The 26,674-nt window shown below is 41.2% G+C and overlaps 2 protein-coding genes across 5 annotated transcripts in view; both read left to right on the top strand.

Annotated features, from left to right (window-relative positions):
* Window positions 1–26,674, top strand: part of LOC139660038 (RNA-binding protein 12-like) — a 47,540-nt gene that overhangs the window by 388 nt on the left and 20,478 nt on the right. The window contains exons 2-4 of one of the 2 annotated variants that reach the window (XR_011696539.1): window positions 31–135; window positions 250–315; window positions 442–696. The gene's annotated coding sequence lies outside the window, so the exon portion shown is untranslated. Of the gene's footprint in view, window positions 1–30; window positions 136–249; window positions 316–441; window positions 697–26,674 lie in introns of those variants that run through there. The other variant, XR_011696540.1, reaches the window with a different exon arrangement.
* Window positions 11,776–13,955, top strand: LOC139660037 (keratin-associated protein 4-2-like). Of its 3 annotated transcripts, none has more exons than XM_071538079.1 (7): window positions 11,776–11,912; window positions 12,112–12,179; window positions 12,623–12,673; window positions 12,704–12,929; window positions 13,168–13,233; window positions 13,348–13,413; window positions 13,540–13,955. In XM_071538079.1, exons 2-7 carry the CDS (start codon window positions 12,113–12,115, stop codon window positions 13,559–13,561), a joined length of 498 nt encoding a protein of 165 aa, XP_071394180.1. In that variant the 5' UTR covers window positions 11,776–11,912; window position 12,112; the 3' UTR covers window positions 13,562–13,955. The 3 variants fall into 3 exon arrangements, with proteins under 3 accessions (XP_071394180.1, XP_071394179.1, XP_071394178.1); XM_071538078.1 differs by having other exon boundaries at window positions 12,623–12,820; window positions 12,851–12,929; XM_071538077.1 differs by having other exon boundaries at window positions 12,623–12,929.

Raw genomic sequence — 26,674 nt, 5'->3', positions numbered from 1 at the left:
GGGTCCGATGTGTTTGGTTCTTGTTTTCAGGATGAAGTCTGCTGTGGCCTTCGCTGTGTTGATGCTGGTTGTCAGCATGGTTGATCTTGGGGAATGTCAAGGGAACTTCAATATGAACCAGCAGGGAGGCAGCCAGTACGGTTCTTCTCAAATTAAACAACTGCCACATTATGACTACAGTGACTAGTAGTCGTCAAAGTAATATATACATTTTGTCATATGTGATTCCCTTCCTTCCTCCTGCACCAGGCATGGCTTCGTGGGCTCGTACGGAGGACCCCAAAACTTCAACATGAACCAGCAAGGAGGCAACCAGTACGGTTTTTCCAAAACTCAAGCACTGTCACATTATGATGACAGTGACTAGTAGTCTTTTAAGTAATACATCAATTTTATCTTGTCAAATAAAATCTGAGTGTTATTCTCTTCCTTCTCCACCAGGAATGGCCCTTTGGGACGCTAAATCTTTCAGGGTTCATCTGAAGGGGCCACTCTGATGCTACGCTTTTGGAAAAACACAATTGGCTCTTACTGCTAAAGCTTCTTGCTCTGCAATGCGAGTAACAAATTGACTAACTACCATACTAGAAGTCTCATGACTCCATGACTCACTTGAGATGAAGTGATGTTTTTCATGTCAATCAACATATGCCCTGCACTGCCCTGATGAATAAATCTGCATTATGAAAAGTCAAAGCAACTCTCCTTTGTGTTATTATTAAAGAGAATAAGTTACTTGATGCTGGTAATTTGATTTCAAGATGATGATGAGCATTGATATTCAATTTCTCTTAGGAAAATGCTCTGTTAGTGGGGTATAAAAAAAAGAAAGGTGTACTGTTCTTGTCATCAGTTAATAAAATTATCACACTTCAGTGTGTGTGTGTGTGTGTGTGTGTGTGTGTTAACAGAGCAGCCTTGAGGAGTGATTTAAAGCTGGTAAGAAGTGTGGAAGATGTTTTATGAATCATCTGTGCGTGTGTGTGTGTGTGTGTGTGTGTGTGTGTGTGTGTGCCTTCCATCCTTCCATCTAACAACTGCCACATTTACTGTCTCTCTGTCTCTCTCACTATAGCGCTGGATTTCTAAATATTGGTCAGAATCAATCTGTTGATTGTCTTATAGTTCTCTCTCACACACACAAGAGGTAGATGACCAACTGCATGTTTTCTTTTTATTTGTGTCTATAAGCCAAGAGAAAGCACATGTAGTATGAGCGGCACATGTCACGGTACTATAGCAGCTCACCTTACCAAGTGCATTCACCTCAATCTCTGAACCATAAGAAAATGACACAAAGGTGAAGGCTTTTAAAGAGACGCATGTTAGCTGCAGGTTGTGTTTGGATGACAACACTGTCAAGGGTAAACGTTGTGATAAGTGATTAGTGATAAACACTCCACTCCACATTCACCCATAGGCACTTTTCAAGACAATGCTTATAGGATGGGTGCAACATTGACTGCTGCGTCCCCCATAGAGAACAAGGAATGAAGGCACTTCCACTGTATCCCAGTTACGCAGTCGCTCTTCCTTATTATGTAGTACTGCTGTGCTGCAAACTAGTTGCATCTCGGTATCATCAACTAAGCAAGTATCACACATATTGCAGGCTCAGTAAAGGTCAGGTTCAATGTATCCATAAGTTCATGGTGCTACTGATGTTCTTTGTTCGTAGCTGTTCTGTGGAGACCATAGAGGGGCAAATATTGCACAAGACACAGCAAACTGTGACTATCTTGTCAGGGGATATGATCTGTCCTTGAGTTGCTGCTTGGCACAGAGACAGGGGGATGTCGCTCTGTAAGATGCTGTACTTGTTCCTGACAAGACCAATGACTCTCTCTACATGGATTCAAATGGCAGCAAGTGCCCTTATTACTTCTATTTCTACTGGATGCAGTTGTCGTTTGCCCTTGGTGAATGCTGGTATTTTTAAGTGTTCACTGCCTATAGTATCTCTGATATTGAACCCTCTATCTCCAAGGACAGCATCTCCAGGTGACAGCATGTCCAGATGTCCAGTTTTCTGTGTTGTGCTTATCACCTGTGCTGCCTCATTAAATTACTTGGTTAATAATGTTTATATAATATTTATTTCTTAAATTGCCATGGAAGATTAACAAACGTGAGTCTAACAGTGTTAGCCAAAGCAAGCTAACACTGTTAGACCCACTAGAGATGGTCCACCTTAACACTAGATTTTAGTTCAAGAATAAAAGTGATGAAACAAATATCTGTCCATGGCTTCTTTACCTTTTTCAGTCCTTACCAGTAATCAGTTAATAATATGGGACAAGATGGTTTCCAGATTTATGTGGAATGGAAAGAAGCCTAGAACTAGATACGAGAACCTTCCCAAAGATGAGGGAGGTATGACTACTAAACATTAAGGAATACTTTTACGCAGCACAATTAAGACCATTAGTGTTCTTCTGTAGTCCTAAATACATACAATAATTACAAGATGGAATGATATGGAAGCAAAGATTCAAGATTACATCATTCAGTGCTTAGTGGGGGATATGGAACTGGCAGTGTCATTTCGGATACAATCACAGCATTGCATTAAAGAATTGGTTTACTGTAGTTAAAACAGAAGCTGAACTGGATACTGAAATCTCAAATGATGATTGGTGTAACATATAAGATACAACACACATTCACTACTTCACAGAGACGGAAGGAATTATGTTGGAAGTTTGTGTCGTAGTTTTTTAGGACACCTTTAGTTAAGCGTAGACAACTTCAAACTCAGCCGTGTTGGAGAAGGTGAGGTCAATTGGATGCAAATCACTCACATGTATTTCGGAACTGTCAGAAACTACAGCTGTTCTGGGACACAAGGTAGTCTTGTATATGAGTTTCCTAAGAAATGTTCTGTACTGTATTGTGGAAACATGAAGATGTATTAGGTGATGATAAGTATTTGGTGAGGCTATGACTACGACCAGTGGTTGGACATAGTGCGACAGATTTTTCCCATGGAAAAGGTTAACACACGTACTCAGACTTCAAGGACAATTTGATGATAAATGGAACAAATCTGAGTTTACATCGCAACAGATGGACACGAAAGAACTGCATATGAATACTCCACTGCAAAGTATATTCAGTGCATTCCAGGAGTTATTTTGTGAAGAAGTGATGTCATTCACCTTTTCGTTATACCCATTTTCCCTCAACCTGCCTGGTCTTCTTCTACTTCAGTTCGTGATTTCCTGCATTTCCCAGAATGATTTTCGACAAAACCCCCAGACAATGGGCCTTATGCAAGAACATTTTTGTATTCTTATCTTACATTTCTCATACTTTTTTGGTGAGGTGGACTTGTAGGAGTGTGCCACGTCAGATTCACCTAACGTTCACAAAGACTTGTGTAACTAAGGCTACACTGTGCAGTGTGCGGGGAATGTTGATGGTGGGATAAACCAGCTGGAGATTGGAGAAGTGTATACCGTTAATTAAATTAAAATTTAATTGGAATTTAGTCTATAATTACATTGTGTATGCACTGTGTAGCCCATTTGACCCGCAAAGTTGATGTGACAGTCCCATTACAGTCATTATCATTTTTTTGTTGTTTCTGTCTGTGTCAGGCAAAAGAGTGCAATAAATATTTCTATACATTTTTTTTGGAGAGAGAATCATGATCTCAATTCTAAGCAAGAAAATGAGATTCTCATTTTATCCAGAATCGTGCAGCCCTACTTCGGAGCTTGCTTTGTTACGCAAAATGTCACATGAATGATGACGTCAGAAGCAGCGACTGCTTCATTCCCGCAGTGAATTACATAACTGCTTCCATTTGCCCAGTACCGGGGTTATAGTAGTAGTTGCGTGGATAGCGTTGTCGTTGTGGACAGTCGAATAGATTGCGTTTATTTATGTATCATGATGGAGCCAAAAAGAAAAAGCTGGTTATCATATCACACACATGCCTTTGCCTAAGTAACACTTTCACTTGATTTCTGTTTAAAAACAGATATATAAATACCCAACCAAATCAATCTGTTTGTACGGCACATTCCATACAATAGCAAAATACAGGCTATTTCAAAACGTATTACTGAATTACCTCAGCCCAAATGCCCACAGTCTGTCCTTAAAGGAATAGTTCACCCAAAAATGAAAATTCAGTCATCATCTACACACCCCCATGCCAGCTGAAACTCGGGTGAAGTTTGTTAGTCCATACATCGCCCTGAGCTCCACAGCGGAACGGCGTAGAAGCCTCCTCCAAAACAACTGAAGTTGCTGGGGACCTGGGACTAGACTTCACGGTGAAAGAAATAAGAGAAAATAATCATAATCATTCATGCAGCTCGTCCAGCATAATCACCAGCGAAATCACCACTCTAACTGTTATTTCAAAATATGTCATGGGTGTGCGCACCCTGACCTCGATAGGTAAGACTAGCTCGAATAAGCAGAAACAAGACATCCCGATTGGCCGTTTAGCCTTCAGAATAAAAGTGTGAGATCTAGAAAATAGGTAGAAATACTGTTTTAGACTAATTACTTTATATGTAACCGTGAGTATCCATATTAGTGTCTGATGTCAAAATAACTTGATTTCGTGTTTTTAACAGAAACGTTAACTTAAGGTTAGATGAAAATAGCAATGAAACACTTATTGAAGCATGTCCTCCAAATTACAGTTTCTATCAATCAGACAGGGCAGACGTGGGGATGGAATAGCCGCTATCAGATCAGTTTAACAGTATAAAAGTTAACCTAGGAGAGTTCTTGTCCTTGGAATATCTGACCTTTTGGCATCAACGCTGAAACAGTAGTTCTTATTTTAAAGTTCTATCGGCCACCTAAGCAACTATAATACTTTTCCCCAGAATTCTCTTGATGGATATCATTTATTATCATCGGACATGATATAAGAATTTTAAATGGTGATCTAAACATTCACATAAAAATATGGTTGATTCGAAGGCTATGAAATTCACCAACCTACTGGACAGTTTTGAACTAACTCAACATGTCACTGAGGCTACACACCAACATGTTAACACACTTGACCTGGTTGTGACAAGAGGGTTGACAATGACAATGTTTCAATGTCTAATATCTCCGTTTCTGAGCACTGTTGTGTATTCTTTGATGCTCATTGGATTGTAACCAGAAACATGAAAGAAATTGTAGTTCAAAAGCAGTTCTTAGATGCAATAGCAGACCTTAAGTTCCCAGAGCCTGTAAGGGAATTGGACTCATTTTGTCTAAACTGCTCAGTTCATAAAATGCTTGATGCTTTCAATAACAATCTTATTAATACAGCCGCATGCGGCAATGAACAGGGTCCAAGCACAATGTTTCACAAAGTTTCACAACCTTGTTATCTCGAATGACTCATTAATATGGTTTCACAACATATTGCTAAAACTGAAAACTTTCATGTGCATCTCTGGCAAACAACAAACATCACATATCATCAATAAAATCACATAGTCACAGTGATAATGGCAGGGTGAACACTCATATTCGTGACAGTCTGAGACCGCAAAGCCTACAATCAACAAGTCAATTTAAGTCATAAGTTGTTTAATGCCAAAATGTGAGACTTTTCTGTCACTTTGCTGTCATTTGGCTATTCTAGGAAGTATCCTGCAACAAAGAATAAATAGGATTGCTACATTTATTGCGAGAGTGCCATGACTAACTCCTTACTATTAGCTGCTAGCAATGCTGGTGATCTTCTGTGGGAATTTAAGCATATGCTACTGCTGAATAAGACTATTGTAGAGTTGCACTCATTGCAAGTCACTCTGCATAAGAGCATCAGCTAATTTAAAATATTTAAAATGAATGTTAAATATAATAAATGTATATCGCAGTCACTCTTAGCTGCTTCCAATCAGTATGAATTTCATTCTCTATTGTTTTCAATACTTCAATTACGGATAGGAATGGAAGGAGTATAATGACCATTGTGTCAAAGCGCAAAACTGGAGAGTTATCCTTACTTAAACTACTACTGTTCTAACATTGTTTGTATCATTTTAGAATTTTAATGTGCTATTCAAATTTGATAGACATATTGTACAGCATCAATAAAAACACCCGGAATGCAGTTTCTTGATAAAAGGCTTATAAAATTACAAGTCAATCTTGTTGAACACCGTCGGAAAGAACAACCACTTCTGTCTTTAATATTGCTGTAATTCAACTAATTTTCACCACACATTCGGCCAATCTGATAAGGCAGCACAGCGCAACTCTGGCTAAGCAATATCATTGACTGTCTCAGTTCGGTAACACTTTATAATAGAGATTATTAGTGAATGGTGAATTTAGTATTATTTAATATTTATTAATTATTTAATGGATAAGTAACAACTACTTGACTAGTTAATTTCCAGAAATGGTTACTAATTACTTGTAGATAATGTAAATATTTAATCATTCATTACTGCATGTTAACAATTCAATGAATCGTGTACATGTTGTATTATGAATGCAAACATTTTGATTGCCTTAGTTAACAATTTGTCAGAAAATATAGTTCTATTTCATTTCATTTTATCCATGTTAAACCCTTTCAAATGTTATTAAGCATTCCTAAATAATTCATAAATTATTTGTAAAATATAAAAAAAACCATTATGTGGAACGACTAATGTTCACAATCCTTAATAAAAGGTTAATAACTGTTTTGTAAAATATGAATGGAATTTACGTATCTTGGCCCTTACTGATGTTCACAATGCTTAGTAGTATGGCAGGTTACTTGGTTGGGAAGGGGGCTGTGTGCGAAATGTTCTTTAATTCTCTGCACAATATATTCAAATAATGACAGACTTGATACTTTTCAATTGGAGCCAGATTACAGTTTGGCTGCATTTTAATGGCATTTACTTGTCAAGCTCAGTATCTTAGCAAGACTTACCAAGCTACGATATATAGATAATATTAGCTAAAGAAGGTACCATTGGCTAGCAGATTACTGTAAAATGTGCTTATTATTATTATCCCATCTGATTATTGCTACTTTATTGAAGCAAATGGAACAAACAGCTGATTAGAATGGGCTACCTCCTAGGTATACAACATCAAGTCCGTAATTATTTGAAAAGAGACTGAGTTTAGTTCGTTAGTAGTGGCTTGTAGTCGCATGTTAACATTAACATTGGTGACTTTGCCAAATGAGCTTGCTGACAAGTTATCTAGCTAACATTTTGTTCAGGTTAACTGAGCTGACTCTTCTCAAACTACAAGTCCAGAGTGTTTTGGAGAAGTGACTAGGGCTAAACAGGGCTAGACAGTTTACTGTGTCACAGGAACCGACATTGGGAAACAAATCTACCTTATCAGTCTAGAGCCCTGCATTCTGGCCCAACGGGACCCGACTGATATCAATCAAAGAAACTACTCATTTAAGAAAATACATAAAAATTGATTATAAAACAAAGTTAAAACAGAGAAATGTTTTAGCCTATCACAAAGACTACACACACAGTCTGGCACGCACACACACGCCCTCTCGTCGCTTCCAAGTAAGCACTGGCCTCATGGACTAATGTTACTGTTCTTGAAATGTTCTTGAGAAAATGGACTTTAGCCATTTAGCTTTGGTGAAGCTTTTGATCATCCTACACAGCATGCGTCCCGTTTCTGTATCCAAGCTGCTACACCTGCTCCGTTACGGTGTTTGGTGTAGTTTTGATTTAATAGGCTATTCGAAATTGATCAAACACTTTAGGTTTATATAAAAAAAAAGAAAAAGAAACATCGGGCTTGGGTCAGGCTCAGGATAAGAACTGTCTTAAGCCTTAGGGCTTAAGACAGGCCCGTGCAGGGCTCTATATCAGTCTATATAAAACTTTTACTTGTCATAATACTACTTAATTGACCTACAACTGCACCACAACAAACGTTTTCAGGTACCTCTCTTTTTCCTCCCTGGTTGTTAAATATATGTAGCCATAATTTGCACATAGCCAAACTTCAATAAACCTCTGTGATGGCACCAGAACTGGCTGATGTGAGATCTGTGACTCAACTGAAAAGCCTCTATTCATGATTTTATCATAGTGTAAACAATGAGGCACTTCAGAGTTCTTCTTGACCATTAACTTGAAACCAGTGTAACAGCTCAGCTACACCAGATGCACAGACAGCTCGTTGCTGGATCTGAAATGCAGCAGGATCGTTGATAGTTGAGATGCGCATATATTTTTGGTGGACTACACAGCTGTATGTTGCATGGTAGCATCCGTTGCCTCGCTACATTCGTCTGCTCTTCTCCCTGTACTTCAACGACCCTGGTTGTTGGTGACTCCATCCATTTGTTTCGGGTCCCATCCCCACATTTGGGCGAGGTGTTGGCTGCTTTAGTAGGATTCTCAGCCTCCACACTTGGCTTCAGTCTGCCTGCACCGCTCATGAAATTGGTTTTATTGACAATTTGAATTTATTCTGGGAGTGCTCTGCCTTGTTTAGGAGAGATGGCTTGCACCCAAACAGGCTGGGCACGCGCATACTAGCAGCCAACATGGTCTACACTGTACTGTCATCTCCACGTGATTGACTGTTTACACCGGGTGTGAACGTCACATCCCCCTCTGCGCCTACGTCTATTACTGCTGCTTCTCATAACATACCAATCTTTTTGAGTAGCCGGCCGCATGGCCAAGTGTTATGGTTACATAGTTTAGATAAGAAATATTCAAGACGTTCTGCTAATCTATCTAATCTGGTGCACATTCCCTGTATATCACCATTAATTCCAGAGCCTGCTATAAAAAATCTTAAACTGGTCTTGTTCAATGTCAGATCTCTAAACAGTAAGTCATTTTCAATAAGTGACGTCATTACATCTAATGAAATTGACTTTATGTTTTTAACTGAAACGTGGTTAGACACAAATGTTGATCAAACTGTCTTCTTAGAGACTGCACCAGAGAATTTTAAATTTATAGACTCCCCAGTGTTCTTTGATGAATTTGGTTCCTTGCTGTCCATAGCCACTACTGAGTTTGATTGTTTAGTCATTGCAGGTGATTTTAATGTGCATGTTGACAATTTCAATGACAGCTGTGCCAAAGATCTTCATGCCCTATTAGAAACCTTTGACTTAATACAGCATGTGAATACATTAGATCTAATAATAACAAATGGTGTTACTATTTCAAATGTTGCCTTAGTGGATGTTGCCTTGTCAGATCTTTTTTTTTTTAGATCATTCTTTAATGTGTCTGTTATCCCAGATAACCATGTTACATCTGAAAAGGTTAAAATGATCTATTAATGGAAATACCAGCACAGTTTATGCAAGCAATCTCATATACACCAGCCTTTTTTTCAGCCTCTGTGGAGGAGCAAATGGAACACTTTAGCTCAAAGATTACAAAGGTTATTGATAAATTTGCACCAGTCAAGGAAAAAACTATCCCAGGCTCCATGGAGAAATGCTTTATCTATAAGGACTGAGAAAAGAGAATGACGGAAAGCGGAATGCAAATGGTGAAAATCTACGCTCCAGATTCACTATGAAATATATAAAGAGAGACTACACATTTATCATCTGGAACTAAGAAGGCCAGACAATCATGTTTCTCTAACATCATCAGTACGAACAGTAACGATGCACACATTCTTTATCTAACGTCATCAGTACGAACAGTAACAATGCACACATTCTATTTGCCACTGTTGAAAGGCTGTGCCCCCAGGCACAGTTGCCCCTTGAGTTGCTGTCCACCAGTAAATGTGATGCATTTGCCACATTTTTCAGTGCTAAAATTCATGGCATTAGACAAATCATTAATCCTTCAATGGCAAATAGAAATGACTGGACTGTGCTGCAACCAACTGGAACAAACTCATGTATGGTGGAGTTCAATCCCATTACTCACAAAACTCTTGAGGACACTGTATCATGCCTTAATTCAACTAGTACCTGCACCCTTGATGTCTTACCCACTATGTTCTTTAAAAGTGTTTTTAGCAGCCTGGCTTCTGAACTACTGCAAATAGTGAATACTTCACTACTATCTGACATCTTTCCAACTGCCCTGAAAACCGCAGTGATAAAGCTTCTATTAAAAAAGAGCGGCTTGGAGCCACTGGTACTTAATAACTACAGACCCATATCAAACCTACCATTTATAGGTAAAATCATTGAGAAGGTTGCCTACCAACAACTTAGTGATTTTCTGACTACAAATAACTGCCATGACAATTTCCAATCAGGATTCCGCCTCCATCATAGCACTGAGACAGCTATCATTAAGGTTCTAAACTACATGCGCCTGAATACTAATTCCGGAAAAACTACAATTCTAGTGTTGCTTGACAGATAGGCTTGAAAACTGGGTTGGATTACTTTGTTTCTGTTGGTAGCTTCACATCTGAACATGCCAAATTGACCTGTGGAATCCCACAAGGATCAATACTGGGTCCTCTTCTTTTCAATCTTTACATGCTCCCATTGGGCCAAATCATCCACAATAACAAAATCAATTACCACAACTATGCAGATGATACTCAGATCTATATAGCCCTTTCACCAGGTGATTATGGTCCCATTAACTCATTGTATCAATGCACCGAACAAATAAATGACTGGCTGTGCCTGTCATGCCCTCTGCCTCCTAGTGTCTCTCTCTCTTTGTGTTTGGGTCGATTACAGAGCTGGAGTCAGGTGTGCAGAGTCAGGAGCTGGTCTGCTCAGCTGCAACTCATCACCCAATCATCTCCACAACTTAAGCCCGGCTCAAACCTCCAGACTCCGCCAGATTGTTTGACACAGTTCACTACCCTGTCCTGACTCCTGCCGCCTGCTCCAGCTCTGGAACTGACAGTCCTTCATCTAGCCTGCCGTCTCCCCAGGCCAGCCGCCAAGCCCGGACTCCTCCACCCCCCAGGCCAGCCGCCAAGCCCGGACTCCTCCAGCCGCCAAGCCTGGACTCCTCCAGCCGCCAAGCCCGGACTCCTCCACTCCCCAGGCCAGCCTCGTCCTCCCCCATATAAAATCTACAGCCATATAAAATCTAAACTAGTAACTAAATCTGCCTTTTATCATCTGAAAAATATATCAAGAGTCAGGATTCATATCCAAAGTGCACCTGAAAAAGCTGATCCATGCATTCATCTCAAGCAGATTGGATTACAATAATGGCCTCTATTCGGGTCGATCTAAAAACAGTCTGGGGCAGCTACACTTAGTTCAAAATGCAGCAGCAAGAGTACTGACGAAAATGAAAAAATATGAACACATCACCCCAATTCTCAAGTCTCTATATTGGCTCCCAATGAGTCAAAGAATTGCGTTTAAAATACTATTACTTTAAGTTTATAAATCGATAAATGGGTTAGGTCCTAAATACATTTCTGACATGCTTTTATCATATGAGCCCTCAAGAATGCTTAGATCATCTGAAATGAGTTTGTTGACCGTCCCCAGAGTCAGAACAAAACATGGGGAGGCAGCATTCTCTTATCACGCTCCCAGATAATATTAGACATGCCCCTACTTTGACCATTTTCAAATCTAGGCTAAAAACGTACATGTTCTCCATTGCCAATAACTAAGTCACCTTTTGTCTGCATTATTGATCTCCTGCTACTTTGGTATTTTATTTTAGTCATTTTTTATCCTGTGTGGACTGACTCAGGGCTCTTGGTTGAGGTTAGATCAATGTTGTTTGTCTACATAGCCCTACATTACGAAATACAATGAGAGTGTATGTCCAGCAAAATACTACACACGCATTGAGGAAATCAACCAAAAGGAGACTAATACCCACCCAGAAATCTTGCCTGCCTTGCCCATATAAAGATGGGTGTACTCAACTCTCAACTGTCAGATGCCAAGATTCACATCACCTGTGGATCAAATACTCTTCACTTTGCTGTCTTTGACAACAGCCTTTTAACATTGACTCTCAATCTGTGGAAAGGTAAGAAGTAAATATTTCAACATCATTTCACTAAAATGAGGAAGACAATGTCCTTGGGATCCATCCAAGTAAGGACACTGAATGTATATTGTGATTTGTAGTCTGAATTATATTGTTGGATGTTTAAATTAAATTAAAAAACAAAATAAATGTGAATGTGAATGAAATGTGTGTGATTTTGTTTGGTTCTTGTTTTCAGAATGAAGTGTGCCGTGGCCTTCACTGTGTTGATGCTGGCCGTCCTAATGGTTGATCCTGGGGAATGTGGTAAATACAGTAAATTTCAGTTTTGGAATATGTATGACTATATAAAATGTATAAAGCTAGATGTAAAGCTATATAAAGATAAAGTTATTAAGTGGATTACATATAAAGTAAGGGGTGCATTCTATAGTGTGCAATAACCTAGCTTTAGCTTTTGCATTTCAAAAGCATTTTTTTGCATTTTTGCATTCATCTACGAGTCTAAATGTTTTATCCAATGTTTAATTTAGTCCTGGCAGAAGTCTGATTTTGTTATGAAGCGCTGTATTGCATGTCAAACACACTCTTTAACAAGACATGGTAAATACAAAGAGAGATTCATTAATATATAAATTATTTCAAATATATAATTAAAATGAAAAAATGGAGGAATCAGAACATTGTTATAATACTGATTTGCTGTGATGTCATGTGTTCATAAACATTTTTATCTTTGTTAAATTTAGGTTGCTATCCTTGCAGACCCCGTTGTTGCAGACCCCGTTGTTGCAGACCCCCTCCTTGCAGACCCCGTTGTTGCAGACCCCGTTGTTGCAGACCCCCTCCTTGCAGACCCCGTTGTTGCATACGCCCTCCTTGCAGACCCCCTCCTTGCATACTTCCTCCTTGCATACTTCCTCCTTGCATACGCCCTCCTTGCATACGCCCTCCTTGCATACTTCCTCCTTGCATACTTCCTCCTTGCATACCCCCTCCTTGCATACCCCCTCCTTGCATACCCCCGCCTAGGCCCTGCCCACCTGGCAAAGGAAGGTAAAGACTTCTAACTAGTAAACACTGTTCATATCTGCTACTAAACTGCTAAAAAGATTCAAGATGTAGAAGACTTCAGTATTATAAATGTTATGCCAAACAAAACCTGAATCTGATTCCCTTCTTCCTCCATCAGAACTGGAGGCCAAAACTTCTAGTCTAGTAGACTAGACTAGTAGTCTTTAAAGTAATATATATATTTTGTCATATGTGATTCCCTTCCTTCCTCCTGCACCAGGAATGGCGGCACGGGCTCGAAAGGAGGACCCCAAAACTTCAACATGAACCAGCAGGGAGGCAGCCAGTACGGTTTTTCCAAAACTCAACCACTGTCAAATTATGATGACAGTGACTAGCAGTCTTTAAAGTAATATATACATTTTGTCATATGTGATTCCCTTCCTTCCTCCTGCACCAGGCATGACTTCGTGGGCTCGTACGGAGGACCCCAAAACTTCAACATGAACCAGCAAGGAGGCAACCAGTACGGTTTTTCCAAAACTCAACCACTGTCACATTATGATGACAGTGACTAGTAGTCTTTAAGGTAATACATCAATTTTATCTTGTCAAATAAAATCTGAGTGTTATTCTCTTCCTTCTCCACCAGGAATGGCGCTTGGGGACGCTAAATCTTTCAGGGTTCATCTGAAGGGGCCACTCTGATGCTACGCTTTTGGAAAAACAGAATTGGCTCTTACTGCTAAAGCTTCTTGCTCTGCAATGCGAGTAACAAATTGACTAATTACCATACTAGTAGTCTCATGACTCCATGACTCACTTGAGATGAGGTGATGTTTTTCATGTCAATCAACATATGCCCTGTACTGCCCTGATGAATAAATCTGCATTATGAAAAGTCAAAGCAACTCTCCTTTGTGTTATTATTAAAGTGAATAAGTTACTGTAATTTGATTTCAAGATGATGATGAGCATTGATATTCAATTTCTCTTAGGAAAATGCTCTGTTAGTGGGGTATAAAAAAAAGAAAGGTGTACTGTTCTTGTCATCAGTTAATAAAATTATCACACTTCAGTGTGTGTGTGTGTGTGTGTGTGTGTGTTAACAGAGCAGCCTTGAGGAGTGATTTAAAGCTGGTAAGAATTGTGGAAGATGTTATATGAATCATCTGTGTGTGTGTGTGTGTGTGTGTGCCTTCCATCCTTCCATCTAACAACTGCCACATTTACTGTCTCTCTGTCTCTCTCACTATAGCGCTGGATTTCTAAATATTGGTCAGAATCAATCTGTTGATTGTCTTATAGTTCTCTCTCACACACACAAGAGGTAGATGACCAACTGCATGTTTTCTTTTTATTTGTGTCTATAAGCCAAGAGAAAGCACATGTAGCATGAGCGGCACATGTCACGGTACTATAGCAGCTCACCTTACCAAGTGCATTCACCTCAATCTCTGAACCATAAGAAAAACGAAACAAAGGTGAAGGCTTTTAAAGAGACGCATGTTAGCTGCAGGTTGTTTGGATGACAACACTGTCAAGGGTAAACGTTGTGATAAGTGATTAGTGATAAACACTCCACTCCACATTCACCCATAGGCACTTTTCAAGACAATGCTTATAGGATGGGTGCAACATTGACTGCTGCGTCCCCCATAGAGTACAAGGAATGAAGGCACTTCCACTGTATCCCAGTTACGCAGTCGCTCTTCCTTATTATGTAGTACTGCTGTGCTGCAAACTAGTTGCATCTTGGTACCATCAACTAAGCAAGTATCACACATATTGCAGGCTCAGTAAAAGTCAGGTTCAATGTATCCATAAGTTCATGGTGCTACTGATGTTCTTTGTTCGTAGCTGTTCTGTGGAGACCATAGAGGGGCAAATATTGCAAAAGCTGCTTCAGTAGTCCTAAATATGTTACAAGATGGAATGATATGGAAGCAAAGATTCAAGATTACATCATTTAGTGCTTAGTGGGAGATATGGAACTGGCAGTGTCATTTCGAATACAATCACAGCATTGCATTAAAGAATTGGTTTACTGTAGTTAAAACAGAAGCTGAACTGGATACTGAAATCAGGTTCAATGTATCCATAAGTTCATGGTGCTACTGATGTTCTTTGTTCGTAGCTGTTCTGTGGAGACCATAGAGGGGCAAATATTGCAAAAGACACAGCAAACTGTGACTATCTTGTCAGGGGATGTGATCTGTCCTTGAGTTGCTGCTTGGCACAGAGACAGGGGGATGTCGCTCTGTAAGATGCTGTACTTGTTCCTGACAAGACCAATGACTCTCTCTACATGGATTCAAATGGCAGCAAGTGCCCTTATTACTTCTATTTCTACTGGATGCAGTTGTCGTTTGCCCTTGGTGAATGCTGGTATTTTTAAGTGTTCACTGCCTATAGTATCTCTGATATTGAACCCTCTATCTCCAAGGACAGCATCTCCAGGTGACAGCATGTCCAGATGTCCAGTTTTCTGTGATGTGCTTATCACCTGTGCTGCCTCATTAAATTACTTGGTTCATAATGTTTATATAATATTTATTTCTTAAATTGCCATGGAAGATTAACAAACGTGAGTCTGACAGTGTTAGACTCACTAAGCAAGCTAACACTGTTAGACTCACTAGAGATGGTCCACCTTAACACTATATTTTAGTTCAAGAATAAAAGTGATGAAACAAATATCTGTCCATGGCTTCTTTACCTTTTTCAGTCCTTACCAGTAATCTTCCCTCAACCTGCCTGGTCTTCTTCTACTTCAGTTCGTGATTTCCTGCATTTCCCAGAATGATTTTCGACAAACCCCAGACAATGGGCCTCATGCAAGAACATTTTTGTATTCTTATCTTACATTTCTCATACTTTTTTGTGAGGTGGACTTGTAGGAGTGTGCCACGTCAGATTCACCTAACGTTCACAAAGACTTGTGTAACTAAGGCTATACTTACTGCTACACTGTGCTGTGTGCGGGGAATGTTGATGGTGGGATAAACCAGCTGGAGATTGGAGAAGTGTATACCGTTAATTAAATTAAAATTTAATTGGAATTTAGTCTATAATTACATTGTGTATGCACTGTGTAGCCCATTTGACCCGCAAAGTTGATGTGACAGTCCCATTACAGTCATTATCATTTTTTGTTGTTTCTGTCTGTGTCAGGCAAAAGAGTGCAATAAATATTTCTATACATTTTTTTGGAGAGAGAATCATGATCTCAATTCTAAGCAAGAAAATGAGATTCTCATTTTGTCCAGAATTGTGCAGCCCTACTTCGGAGCTTGCTTTGTTACGCAAAATGTCACGTGAATGATGACGTCAGAAGCAGCGACTGCTTCATTCCCGCAGTGAATCACATGACTGCTTCCATTTGCCCAGTACCGGGTTTGTCAGATTTGAAGTGTATTGGAGGCTTTCCCTATACAATGAACTGTAAGAATGAACTAATCATGGGTTGTAGTAGTAGTTGCGTGGATAGCGTTGTCGTTGTGGACAGTCGAATAGATTGCGTTTATTTATGTATCATGATGGAGCCAAAAAGAAAAAGCTGGTTATCATATCACACACATGCCTTTGCCTAAGTAACACTTTCACTTGATTTCTGTTTAAAACAGATATATAAATACCCAACCAAATCAATCTGTTTGTACGGCACATTCCATACAATAGCAAAATACAGGCTATTTCAAAACGTATTACTGAATTACCTCAGCCCAAATGCCCACAGTCTGTCCTTAAAGGAATAGTTCACCCAAAAATGAAAATTCAGTCATCATCTACACACCCCCATGCCAGCTGAAACTCGGGTGAAGTTTGTTAGTCCATACATCGCCCTGAGCTCCACAGCGGAAAGGCGTAGAAGCCTCCTCCAAAACAACTGAAGTTGCTGGGGACCTGGGACTAGACTTCACGATGAAAGAAATAACAGAAAATAATCATAATCATTCATGCAGCTCGTCCAGCATAATCACCAGCGAAATCACCACTCTAACTGTTATTTCAAAATATGTCATGGGTGCGCGCACCTTGATAGGTAAGACTAGCTCGAATAAGCAGAAACAAGACGTCCCAATTGGCCGTTTAGCCTTCAGAATAAAAGTGTGAGATCTAGAAAATAGGTAGAAATACTGTTTTAGACTAATTACTTTATATGTAACCGTGAGTATCCATATTAGTGTCTGATGTCAAAATAACTTGATTTCGTGTTTTTAACAGAAACGTTAACTTAAGGTTAGATGAAAATAGCAATGAAACACTTATTGAAGCATGTCCTCCAAATTACAGTTTCTATCAATCAGACAGGGCAGACGTGGGGATGGAATAGCCGCTATCAGATCAGTTTAACAGTATAAAAGTTAACCTAGGAGAGTTCTTGTCCTTGGAATATCTGACCTTTTGGCATCAACGCTGAAACAGTAGTTCTTATTTTAAAGTTCTAACGGCCACCTAAGCAACTATAATACTTTTCCCCAGAATTCTCTTGATGGATATCATTTATTATCATCGGACATGATATAAGAATTTTAAATGGTGATCTAAACATTCACATAAAAATATGGTTGATTCGAAGGCTATGAAATTCACCAACCTACTGGACAGTTTTGAACTAACTCAACATGTCACTGAGGCTACACACCAACATGTTAACACACTTGACCTGGTTGTGACAAGAGGGTTGACAATGACAATGTTTCAATGTCTAATATCTCCGTTTCTGAGCACTGTTGTGTATTCTTTGATGCTCATTGGATTGTAACCAGAAACATGAAAGAAATTGTAGTTCAAAAGCAGTTCTTAGATGCAATAGCAGACCTTAAGTTCCTAGAGCCTCCTCCAAAACAACTGAAGTTGTTGGGGACCTGGGACTGGACTTCATGGTGAAAGAAATAACAGAAAATAATCATAATCATTCATGCAGCTCGTTCAGCATAATCACCAGCGAAATCACCACTCTAACTGTTATTTCAAAATATGTCATGGGTGCGCGCACCTTGATAGGTAAGACTAGCTCGAATAAGCAGAAACAAGACGTCCCGATTGGCCGTTTAGCCTTCAGAATAAAAGTGTGAGATCTAGAAAATAGGTAGAAATACTGTTTTAGACTAATTACTTTGTATGTAACCGTGAGTATCCATATTAGTGTCTGATGTCACAATAATGATGAAAAATGCCATAAAATGTGCTATTTTTAACTATAAACGCTGCATGTATTACACTGTGCACAATACATACAGAACAGTGGACATCAAACATTAATATGGGTGCTAAAATGGTAGGCCACCAGCAAACAAATCATTTTTAATTAATGATCTTATTGTTATTAATAAACTTGATTTTGTGTTTTTAACAGAAACTGTTCTGACTCCTGTCAGTGACTGAAAAGGTTAAGTTCCCCCTGGTGGTGATTTTGAGTTACTGCGGCTTTAAGGACCAGGCACTTTCAGTGTTCATGCATAAGCTACAAGTGCTCCACCACAGAGAGTTGGTTGTCTGAGTCTTGGAGTGGAACCAACAGTGAGTATGGATGCAAATGATTATTTTAGTTGTTTCGTGGCACTGTGATCTTGAAGATGGTGTTTGAGACATTTATTTTAAGTCACGAAAACCATGCTAACTATGCTGATGCTAATCGCGAAGCTAACCGTTAGCAAGAGGCTAGTTTAGCTGCTATGGCTAATCCAGTCCATTGTCAAACCTCGTTCGTGTTATATGCTATGTTTATGTGTGAACCAGTATTGCTGTTTACTGTGTTTATGCTGTTACTTAACTGTGGAAGCATACTGTAAAAAAGATGTGTTTGCCTTATTTAATAGTGTGATGTACTTACCTGATTTATAACCTGAAAAGGAAGAAGGAAAGTGTGACCAGTGTTGTTGTATATATTTAATTTCAAATTGTAACATTGTGTATATTTCATTGTGTTGCAGTTTTACAAAAAGTACTGAGAAGATTCAGTAAAGCAACTTCAGTCAAATCTACTGGGTTTCTCAAGTTTGTTCGCTATCTGTCAGCCTGGACAGAATAGTAAAATGTTGACCACTCAGCGGGAAAAGGCAATAGAACAACTGTGAGCAGCACGCAGAAACATTGCAACATGAGCAACCACGAGGAACGTCGGTCTCAGCTGGAGACGAGGTCTCGAGTCTCAGCTTCACACAAATCCTCCAGAACGTCATCCCGGACATCAGTCAGCGCTGCTGCGACAAGGGCCAGAGCTAAGGCTGAAGCAGCAAAAATTAAAGTATCCTTTGCAGAAAAGGAGGCAGCCATGATGAAAGAAAAGGCTTCAATAGAGGCAAGTCTTCACGTGTTAAAACAAGAAAAAGAAGCAACTGCAGCTTCAAAAGAGGCAGCAATATATGAAGAAGCAGCGGCAGCCGAATGTGAGGAAGAACGCTCTCTTGGTGAGTTACAGGATTTAGCTCTTGAAGATCCAATAGAACACACCAAAGACTATATAGAAACGCAGCCATTTGATACACATGCTCCACAAGATTCACTGCATGGGTCCTTTAAGGAGGAGCACAAACCCATTGCTGGAAAAGGCTATGCACCTCCCCCTGCCCCAAAGGTATTTTTGCCAAAGCAGAAATACTCACCCATTACTCCTGACACTCAAAAGAAACATACAGCAGCTACTCCTCCAGCCTCTCATCCAGCCCAGTGTAACAACTACTCACCTTCAACACCTCAAACCCCTGACCTAGCCCAGTATCTCATGAGAAGAGAGATGGTGAGCTCTGGACTCCTTGCCTTGATGATACCCCAGAAAATTACTGGGCATGGAAAGCGTCTTTCCTAGCAGCCACAAGGGAGCTAAACCTATCTGATCAGGAAGAGCTCAACCTATTGGTCAAATGGCTGGGGCCCGAGTCATCATCTCAAGCCAAGCGGATAAGGTCAGTACATGTAAATAATCCTCGAGCAGGTGTTTTTATGGTATGGGAGCGCTTGGAGGAAACATACGGAAGCCCAGAGGTGATCGAAAGTGCGCTACTGAAAAAACTAGATACTTTCCCACCTATTTCTAACAAGGACACACACAAGCTCAGGGAGTTAGGTGACTTGTTAAAAGAGCTAGAAGCTGCAAAGGCTGAGGGATTCTTTCCTGGACTCATGTTTCTAGACACAGCTAGAGGTGTGAATCCAATAGTCGAAAAGCTTCCCTTCTCACTGCGGGAACGCTGGATCACACAGGGATCCAAATATAAGGAGGATTATCGTGTCCCTTTCCCACCCTTCAGCTTTTTCGTAGACTTTGTAGGTTCCCAGGCTAAGACCCGCAACGACCCCAGTTTTGCATTTAACCTTTCCTCTACCCCCAGCCAACTCAAGGTTGAAAAAGCACCAAACTACTTCCGAAAATCAGCTGTAACAGTTAGGAAAACTGATGTTACTGCCACAGTTAGTGCATCTCAGAACAGCACAGCTGTGAAGAAAAATGAACCGGACAAACAGTGTCCTATACATAACAAACCTCATCCGTTGTCAAAATGCCGTGGGTTCCGAGGAAAACATCTTGATGAGAGGAAAACATACTTAAAGGAGAATTCAATCTGCTTTCGATGTTGTGCAAGCACCAAGCATATGGCTAAAGATTGCAAGACTACGCTTAAATGCACAGAGTGTGACAGCGACAAACATACCTCAGCTATGCATCCTGGTCCAGCTCCATGGTCGTTTGGTGGGCAGGCTAAACACTCACCTGAGGACAAGCAAAGCGGGGAGAGTGAAGATCTTTCACCCCCTATAGTCACTTCCAAGTGCACCGAGATATGCGGTGGCGCCCCCAAGCCCAGATCCTGTTCAAAAATCTGCTTGGTCAAGGTTTCCCACGCCGACCATCCAAGTAAGTCTCACAGGGTGTACGCAGTACTAGATGACCAAAGCAACCGGTCTTTAGTAAAATCAGAGTTCTTCAATCTATTGGACATTAACAGCAGTGCATCCCCCTACACTCTAAAAACATGCTCCGGCACGGTGGAGACTGCAGGGAGGAAAGCGAGTAACATCATAGTGGAATCACTTGATGGGAAAACCAAGGTGACACTTCCCACCTTGTTGGAGTGTAACTACCTGCCTGACGATAGATCAGAGATCCCAGCTCCTGAGTGCACCCAATATTTTCCTCACCTCAGACCAGTGGCTGATAAGATTCCTCCGCTTGACCCCAGTGCTCCCATCTTGCTGCTGCTAGGCAGGGATATTTTGAGCTTGCACAAGGTACGTGAACAGCGTAATGGGCCTCACAACTCACCATACGCTCAGCGTCTTGACCTTGGCTGGGTCATAGTTGGGGAGTTATGCTTAGGTGGTGCTCACCAGATAGAGGAAGTCAACGCCTACAAGACACATGTCCTTCAAAATGGACGCTCTTCTTTCCTTAAGCCATGCACCAACAACATCCATATAAAGGAGAGGTTTAAAGGTCCGACTCAGTGTGGTCTTCAAACGCCTTCACACAGTGAAGAGATCTTTCAAGAGATGTGTCGAGATGGTCTGGGGAAAAATGTGTTTCAGAAAACACCTGAGGATGACAAACCAGCCATGTCAGTTGATGACAACAATTTTCTCAGAATTATGGACAATGAAGTATACATAGACGACGAAAACCACTGGGTGGCACCACTACCTTTTCGTTCACCTCGCAGGCCCCTTCCTAATAATAGAGAACAGGCCTCCCAGAGACTCCTCTCTCTCCAGCGCTCATTCAGAAGGAGACCTGACATGAAAGAGCACTTCTTTGACTTTATGCAGAAAGTCATTGACAACCACCAGGCAGAACCAGCTCCTCAACTACAGCCAGGGCAGGAGTGTTGGTATTTGCCAACTTTTGGAGTATACCACCCCCAGAAGCCTGGAAAAATAAGAGTTGTTTTTGATTCCAGCGTGGAGTACAAAGGAACATCACTGAATGATACGCTTCTCAGTGGACCCAACCTCAACAACACTCTAGTTGGTGTTCTACTAAGGTTCAGGAGAGAACAAATAGCTGTCACAGCCGATGTGGAACAGATGTTCTATGGGTTCAAGGTCAGAGAGGACCACCGCCATTTCCTTCGGTTTCTGCGGTACAAAGATAATGATCCAGACAAGGAGATCATTGACTACTGGATGACTGTGCACGTGTTCGGGAACAGCCCGTCCCCAGCTGTAGCAACATATGGGATGAGGAAAGCTGCAGAACATGGAGAGACTGAACATGGTACAGATGCAAAGCATTTCGTCTTCAGAAATTTTTATGTCGACGATGGACTCGCCTCAGTGGCCAAGGAGGTTGAAGCTATCAATCTTCTGCAGCGAGCCAAGGCCCTGCTGGCTGAGTCCAACTTAAGACTTCACAAGATAGCTTCGAATAGCCCAAGGGTCATGGGGGCTTTTCCTGTGGAAGAACGAGCAAGTGACTTCAAAGATCTAGAATTGGGAGCTGACCCCTTGCCCCTCCAGAGGAGTCTGGGTTTAAGCTGGGAACTCCAGACTGACAGTTTCACCTTCAGAGTATCAAGAGATGTTAAACCATTCACTCGGAGAGGCATGCTGTCCACGGTAAATAGTCTTTATGATCCCCTTGGATTCGCTTCACCCATCACGATCCAAGGCAAAGCATTGGTGAGAGACATTTCCTCAGATCAGTACGAGTGGGACACACCTCTTCCACTGGAGAAAGAGACAAAGTGGAAGGCATGGACCAACTCTGAGCTTGAACAGGTTTGCATTCAGAGAGCATACATTCCGGTCTCTATGTCATGTTGTAAATGGATAGAACTATGTGTGTTTGCAGACGCTTCGACTTTGGCGATAGCTGCTGTAGCCTACCTGCGTGCCTTGGATTCTGAAGGAAGATGGCATGTAGGGTTTGTAATGGGAAAATCAAAGCTTGCTCCTTACCCCATGCACACTGTACCTCGCCTGGAGTTGTGCGCAGCAGTCTTGGCGGTCGAGCTGGCAGAAGTGCTCCAATCTGAAATAGATATAGAGTTGCAAGCAGTCAGGTTCTTCACAGACAGTCGCATCGTGCTGGGCTACATCCACAACAGTTCACGAAGGTTCTATACCTATGTAGCTAACCGAGTAGCTCGCATTCGAGGCTCCACTGAACCAAAACAGTGGCAGTATGTGCTGACTGACCAAAACCCTGCAGATCAGGGAACCAGGCCAATTCCGGCAGCTCACCTGGTCTCATCCAGTTGGTTGCTTGGCCCTCCTTTTCTCAGTCAGCTGAGTCCAAGACAGGATGATGAAGCAGAATTCGAGCTTGTGCAACCGGATGCAGATAAAGACGTTCGGCCCCAAGTCACCTGTCTCGTAACCAAGACCGCAGAGCAGTGTTTTGGAGCATCAAGGTTTGAACGCTTCTCTGTTTGGAAGAGTCTAGTAAGAGGCATGGCAAGTCTCGTTCGTGTAGCCAAGTCATTCTCCAGAGAGAGTAAGACTGATAGATGTAAGGGGTGGCATCAATGCAGTCAGCCGCTCACCACAGAGCGTTCTCAAGCGAAGATGGATATCTTCAAGGCTGTGCAGGAGGATGTGTATAAAGAGGAGCTGAAATGCTTAACTCAGGGTACCAAAGTGCACTGCCAAAGTCCCCTTGCAAAGCTGGATCCCTTCATTGACAAGAGCGGATTGATTAGAGTTGGAGGTCGGATACACAGGGCAGATTTGGAAGACCAAGAGAAACATCCACTCATCCTACCAGCTGGCCATCATGTGACCACTCTCCTGGTCCGACACTATCATGATAAAGTAGCCCACCAAGGTCGCCACTTCACAGAGGGTGCATTGCGCACCGCTGGTGTCTGGATAGTAGGAGGGAGGAGACTCACCTCTAGCATCATATTCAAATGCGTCACCTGTAAGAAGTTGAGAGGCAAGTTCAAAAGATGTCTGACCTGCCGGCTGGCAGGTTGGCAACAGACCCGCCTTTTACTCATGTAGGGCTTGACGTTTTTGGCCGATGGAGTGTCACCACCCGGCGGACACGAGGTGGAGCTGCTGAGAGCAAGAGGTGGGCGGTCATTTTTGCTTGTCTAAGTACAAGAGCTGTGCACCTTGAAGTTATCGAATCCATGTCGACCTCGAGCTTCACCAACGCCTTGAGGCGCTTTCTATCCATACGTGGACCTGTCAAACACCTAAGGTCGGATAGAGGCACGAATTTCATCGGTGCATGTAGAGAACTTCAAGTAAACACAGACGACCCTGAGATCAAGAACTACCTGCAGGAGCAGGGATGTATGTGGACCTTTAATGCTCCCCACTCCTCGCACATGGGAGGAGCTTGGGAGAGGCTAATAGGAGTGGCAAGACGCATCCTGGATGGACTGCTAGTAAAGGATGGTGCTATCAGATTGTCTCATGAAGTCCTATCAACCTTGATGGCTGAGGTTATGGCTATCATGAATGAATCAACCTCTGGTCCCAATCTCATACGATGCTGAGGTACCTGAAATGCTCTCACCTGCCACTCTGCTCACCCAGAAGGCGAGTGTTACTCCTGCACCCCTGGGAGACTTCGAATTAGATCATCTATGCAAGGTACAGTGGCGCCAGGTTCAGAGCTTGGCAGACTCCTTCTGGAAAAGGTGGAGATTGGAGTACCTGGCAACACTTCAATCACGCAGGAAGTGGACCTCAGAGAAGCCTGACCTCCAGGAAGGTGACATTGTTTTGATAAAGGACGTTCAAGCAAAACGTAACGAGTGGCCTCTTGGACGGATAGTTAAGGCCATTGCCAGCTCGGACGGCAAGGTCCGTAAGGTCATAGTGAAGACTCTTAGCCAAGGGGTAATTAAGGAGTATCTTAGACCCATTAGTGATGTTATTTTACTTATGCCACAGAAGAAGGTGTAAATAGTGGTATAACATGTTTATACCAAGCGGGGAGTGTTCTGACTCCTGTCAGTGACTGAAAAGGTTAAGTTCCCCCTGGTGGTGATTTTGAGTTACTGCGGCTTTAAGGACCAGGCACTTTCAGTGTTCATGCATAAGCTACAAGTGCTCCACCACAGAGAGTTGGTTGTCTGAGTCTTGGAGTGGAACCAACAGTGAGTATGGATGCAAATGATTATTTTAGTTGTTTCGTGGCACTGTGATCTTGAAGATGGTGTCACGAAAGTCACGAAAACCATGCTAACTATGCTGATGCTAATCGCGAAGCTAACCGTTAGCAAGAGGCTAGTTTAGCTGCTATGGCTAATTCAGTCCATTGTCAAACCTCGTTCGTGTTATATGCTATGTTTATGTGTGAACCAGTATTGCTGTTTACTGTGTTTACGCTGTTACTTACCTGTGGAAGCATACTGTAAAAAAGATGTGTTTGCCTTATTTAATAGTGTGATGTACTTACCTGATTTATAACCTGAAAAGGAAGAAGGAAAGTGTGACCAGTGTTAATTTCAAATTGTAACATTGTGTATATTTCATTGTGTTGCAGTTTTACAAAAAGTACTGAGAAGATTCAGTAAAGCAACATCAGTCAAATCTACTGGGTTTCTCAAGTTTGTTCGCTATCTGTCAGCCAGGACAGAATAGAAACGTTAACTTTAGGTTAGATGAAAATAGCAATGAAACACTTATTGAAGCATGTCCTCCAAATTACAGTTTCTATCAATCAGACAGGGCAGACATGGGGATGGAATAGCCGCTATCAGACCAATTTAGCAATATAAAAGTTAACCTAGGAGAGTTCTTGTCCTTGGAATATCTGACCTTTTGCCATCAACGCCTGACCTTTTGCCATCAACGCTGAAACAGTAGTTCTCATTTTAAAGTTCTATCAGCCACCTAAGCAACTATAATACTTTTCCCCAGAATTCTCTTGATGGATATCATTTATCACCGGACATGATATAAGAATTTTAAATGGTGATCTAAACATTCACATAAAAATATGGTTGATTCAAAGGCTATGAAATTCACCAACCTACTGGACAGTTTTGAACTAACTCAACACGTCACTGAGGCTACACACCAACATGTTAACACACTTGACCTGGTTGTGACAAGAGGGTTGCCAATGACAATGTTTCAATGTCTAATATTTCCGTTTCTGAGCACTGTTGTGTATTCTTTGATGCTCATTGGATTGTAACCAGAAACATGAAAGAAATTGTAGTTCAAAAGCAGTTCCTAGATGCAATAGCAGACCTTAAGTTCCCAGAGCCTGTAAGAGAATTGGACTCATTTTGTCTAAACTGCTCAGTTCATAAAATGCTTGATGCTTTCAATAACAATCTTATTAATACAGCCGCATGCGGCAATGAACAGGGTCCAAGCACAATGTTTCACAAAGTTTCACAACCTTGTTATCTCGAATGACTCATTAATATGGTTTCACAACATATTGCTAAAACTGAAAACTTTCATGTGCATCTCTGGCAAACAACAAACATCACATATCATCAATAAAATCACATAGTCACAGTGATGATGGCAGGGTGACCACTCATATTCGTGACAGTCTGAGACCTCAAAGCCTACGATCAACAAGTCAATTTAAGTCATAAGTTGTTTAATGCCAAAATGTGAGACTTTTCTGTCACTTCACTGTCATTTGGCTATTCTAGGAAGTATCCTGCAACAAAGAATAAATAGGATTGCTACATTTATTGTGAGAGTGCCATGACTAACTCCTTATTAGCTGCTAGCAATGCTGGTGATCTTCTGTAGGAATTTAAGCATATGCTACTGTTGAATAAGACTATTGTAGAGTTGCACTCATTGCAAGTCACTCTGCATAAGAGCATCAGCTAATTTAAAATATTTAAAATGAATGT

The sequence above is a fragment of the Centroberyx affinis genome, unplaced genomic scaffold (genome assembly GCF_046629955.1).
Source record: "Centroberyx affinis isolate AG114_WGS23_722 - 3 ecotype Tasmania unplaced genomic scaffold, CSIRO-AGI_Caff_v1 ptg003204l_1, whole genome shotgun sequence".
NCBI lineage: Eukaryota > Metazoa > Chordata > Actinopteri > Beryciformes > Berycidae > Centroberyx > Centroberyx affinis.
Note: the sequence above shows the minus strand (reverse complement) of the source record. Positions and strands in the feature narration are given on the sequence as shown.